This window comes from Grampus griseus, assembly GCF_964374135.1.
Source record: "Grampus griseus genome assembly, chromosome: 17".
In the NCBI taxonomy this organism is placed as follows: domain Eukaryota; kingdom Metazoa; phylum Chordata; class Mammalia; order Artiodactyla; family Delphinidae; genus Grampus; species Grampus griseus.
Window position 1 is genome coordinate 80,405,753 of NC_139011.1, and position 4,053 is coordinate 80,409,805.

At 47.4% G+C, this 4,053-nt stretch overlaps 1 protein-coding gene across 1 annotated transcript; it reads left to right on the forward strand.

The window, feature by feature from the left end:
* Window positions 1–229: 229 nt before the first annotated feature.
* Window positions 230–3,738, forward strand: SNAI2 (snail family transcriptional repressor 2). The gene is made up of 3 exons (XM_082674978.1): window positions 230–395; window positions 1,084–1,629; window positions 2,569–3,738. The coding sequence occupies exons 1-3, from the start codon at window positions 317–319 to the stop codon at window positions 2,748–2,750; spliced, it is 807 nt and encodes a 268-aa protein (XP_082531104.1). The 5' UTR covers window positions 230–316; the 3' UTR covers window positions 2,751–3,738.
* The last annotated feature ends 315 nt before the right edge of the window (window positions 3,739–4,053 follow it).

Genomic DNA, 4,053 nt, shown 5'->3' on the forward strand with positions numbered 1-4,053 from the left:
CTGCTGAAAAGACTCGAGCACTTTTTTCCTCTCCACTGAAATCCGGGGCACAGCCCGTTTGGAACCAGAATAACTTAGTCTGACAACAGATTCTTCCTCTGTTCACAGCTGTCCCAGAGGGAGGAGCTGAAATCTGAACCTCTCGGCTGTGATTGGACCCTTCTCGCAAAAGAGAGGAAAAAAAGGCCTCCCCGCCGCCACCGCGGGCTCAGTCCGCGAGGAGCCCGCGACCTGGCGGCGCCGCACGCGCACCTGCCGGGGCCGCGATGCTGTAGGACCGCGCGTCCCGCGCCCCGCGCCCCGCGCCGCCGCCAGGATGCCGCGCTCATTCCTGGTCAAGAAGCATTTCAACGCCTCCAAGAAGCCCAACTACAGCGAGCTAGACACACACACAGGTAAAGGGGGGGCCCGATGTCTGCATCTCCATCTATCTATAAATAGGTAAACGCAGGGGCGCGCGTCCGCTCAGCTTCTGTTACAAAAGAGCTGGAGACCGAGCTGTTTGCCTCGAAACAGGGTCGCGAAACAGCGGTCATTCCTCTGATCATCCAGGCTCAGGTTTAATTCAAAACTTTCAAACTCTGAACTGGCTAGGAGAACTTCCTTGGGCTCGTCCATCGTCCTGTTCCAAAGCGTGTACATACTTGCATAATGAGTACGTGGAGGGTGGGTGAAGCGCTGCGTAAACGTTGAATTACTGCTTTTTCCCCCATGTAATAAGGCTCCTTTCCTGCAGAAAGCGGCGTGATTTACGCCGATCTTTGTACTCACAGGCGTAAGCCCTGCGACCAGCCCACGCATAAAATGGAAGAGAGCTTTTCTGTATCTCTAAAAAGAGTGGGTAGGTTTTCCCCTCGCTGGGCTGCGCTCGCTGACCGCAGTGTGCCGGGGACACAGATGTGCCTTAAGGACAGTGGCCGCGAGCAGCAACGGTGGAAAAGAAATGTCCTCCCAACGCCTGCGCCTCTTACAGAGTCTGTCTTCTCATAAGCACGCCCCGCGCGTGTGGCCAAGCAGATTCTTCGTGCGTTTTTGAAGCTACGTTTCAGCTCACTCTCCTCTCCCCTCCTCTCTCCTCCCCAGTGATTATCTCCCCGTATCTCTATGAGGGCTACCCCGTGCCTGTCATCCCCCAGCCGGAGATCCTCAGCTCGGGAGCCTACAGCCCCATCACCGTGTGGACCACAGCAGCTCCCTTCCACGCCCCGCTGCCCACCGGCCTCTCTCCTCTGTCGGGATACCCCTCATCCTTGGGGCGAGTGAGCCCCCCTCCGCCATCTGACACCTCTTCCAAGGACCACAGCGGCTCCGAAAGCCCCATTAGCGATGAAGAGGAAAGATTACAATCCAAGCTTTCAGACCCCCATGCCATCGAAGCTGAAAAGTTTCAGTGCAATTTATGCAGTAAAACCTATTCGACCTTCTCTGGGCTGGGCAAACACAAGCAGCTGCACTGTGACGCCCAGTCAAGGAAGTCTTTCAGCTGCAAATACTGTGACAAGGAGTATGTGAGCCTGGGCGCCCTCAAGATGCACATCCGGACCCACACGTTACCTTGTGTCTGCAAGATCTGCGGCAAGGCGTTCTCCAGACCCTGGCTACTTCAAGGGCACATTAGGACTCACACTGGTAAGAGAAAACCTAGTCAGGGACGTTACTGACGGACCGAAGGAAGCTCTGGGCTGGCTGTCGGATTTGCATTAAGTGGCGACACGGGGCCTTTAATGATGGATGGTCATTTTTAGCTACTGCCTGACGACTCGAAAAATCGTCAGAGCACCAAGGGCTCCATTGCTTGCTAACACCCTCTGCTCCCGGGACCGCAAACAAGCATTTAGACTTTGGAAAGTAGATCCAGGAGGTTTGGTCTCAAAGATCAGTTAGCAAAACAGGAAAGATGTGCTTGAATGTGTGTTCTGTGAAATGGCTCCCGAGAGTCAGCAAGTACAAACGGCGCTATCCCGGTCAATTGATCAGGGGGACAGAGAGATGAAGGCGTTGGGTTTTGGGTTTGGATGGTTTCATTCTTGCTGTGCTGTCTCTCGCCCCACAGCAAGCTGGATGGTTAGAGCTGAACTGCTTTCCGTTGTTTGCTTTTGTTTTGTTTTTGCTGCCGAATTTTCTATTCCTAGCACAAAATTACCCTTCAGGGAGTCGAGGCGTTTATCCAGGCTTTGTCATACAAGAAAGGAGGGAAAAGGGGAAAGGTTGGGAAATTTGGGGAGGAGCTGACCGTTAGCTGCACCTGCTGAAGCAGAGAGCCTTGACAAGCGAAGCCCTGGGACGACAGGAATTATTTCTGCGTGACTGGTGGCAGGAATCATATTCTTAAGTTTTTTTTAATTTGATTTTTTTTTTTTAATGCAACAGTCACATTTGTCTTAAAGGGCCAGATATTAAAACAAGTATCTGTTCTGGAGGGTTTGAACCAAGTGTGGCTGTTTCTCATGCTTTGGGCTAAATGTGGTGGTTGCTCATAAACGTTATCTGGCTTTGCGTTTCCTCTGAAAACACTGATTGTCTTTCTTTCTCCCCCCGCCCGCCCCCCCACCCCGTCCCACTCCCCAGGGGAGAAGCCTTTCTCCTGCTCTCACTGCAGCAGGGCCTTTGCAGACAGGTCAAATCTGAGGGCTCATCTGCAGACACACTCGGACGTCAAGAAATACCAGTGCAAGAACTGCTCCAAAACCTTCTCCCGAATGTCTCTTCTGCACAAACACGAGGAATCGGGCTGCTGTGTGGCACACTGAGTGACACAACCCATGTTTACTCAAGCAGAAGGCATTTCTTCACTCCGCCTCCGAATGACAAGTAAAAGTCCAAAGGCATTTTCTCTTGTGCTTACCGACCAAAGAATATGTATACACACACACACACACACATGCACGCACACGCACACACACACACAGAGCTTCAAGAGCACGGGCATCCATGTGTGTCAAGTTAATCCTTTCCATGTGAAGTTTAAAATTACTATATATTTACTGACAGCTAGATGGAGAGGATAAAAGACAAGAATCTTTCTCTTCAGAGATGAAGCAAAAAGCACATTGTGCATCTTTTCTTACTAAGAAAGAATTCAAAGATTTACATCGCTGCCAAATCATTTCACTGAAAAGAACAGTGTTGCCTTGTAATGGAATTTGTAATAGAACTTCCTATAGGAGGAGAATCTGCCAGACCCTATCTCAGGTGCCTTAGAAAGTATTCCGAGTTTACTTCATTACGTGTCTGATGTCAGGTCACCATCCTCGAGCTAAAGCCTGTTTTGATTACTGGTCATGCTTTAAACTGTGTTTTTAAGGGAGGGAGGGAGGGGGAGAGGGGGGAGAGAGAGGAAGAAAGAACAAGAAGAAAAAACACAGGAGAATGTATTAAAAGTGGGGGGTTTTGTTCTTTTTTTTTTTTTGCCAATAACTATACGTGCCTTGGGGGAGACGGGAAAGACTAGCTTTGAACATTCCTGGTGCATATGCTCCACGTCATACTTTTTTAAAGAATTTTTGATGATTTTCTAAAAATTTTAATTTTTTAAATTTTAATGATTTTCTAACGATGGGAATAAGTGCAACAAAGGATTTTTAGAAACTCTGTGATGTACTTAAACTATTTTAAACGCATACAAGAAATGCAATCCACACAGCACTCTTTGCAACTGCCTTTTTAATTAATTGTATAGTTGATGAGTCCATGTAAATTTGTGTTTATTTTTATATGATTGAATGAGTTTTGTATGAAAGTGAGAAGTTGTCTATAGCTAATGCCTATAAACAACCTGAAGACTTGTGAAATTCACGTTTCTTTTTTAAAAAACAATTTTCAAGGTTCTTTTTTACAATAAACATTTTTGATTTAAAATCTGTTGTTTGTATACTTTCAGAGACTTTGCTTACTTCATGATTAGTACCACCAAAGAGCTGCATGAAGAACTGTTTCGTTTGTTAATAAGAGAAAAAGTGAATAGTGTTCATTATGCATGTGAGTGTCGTTTTATGTGTTTGATTATAGCAAAGCAATCGGTCAGTATTTTTTCTTTACTCTTAAGATAATACT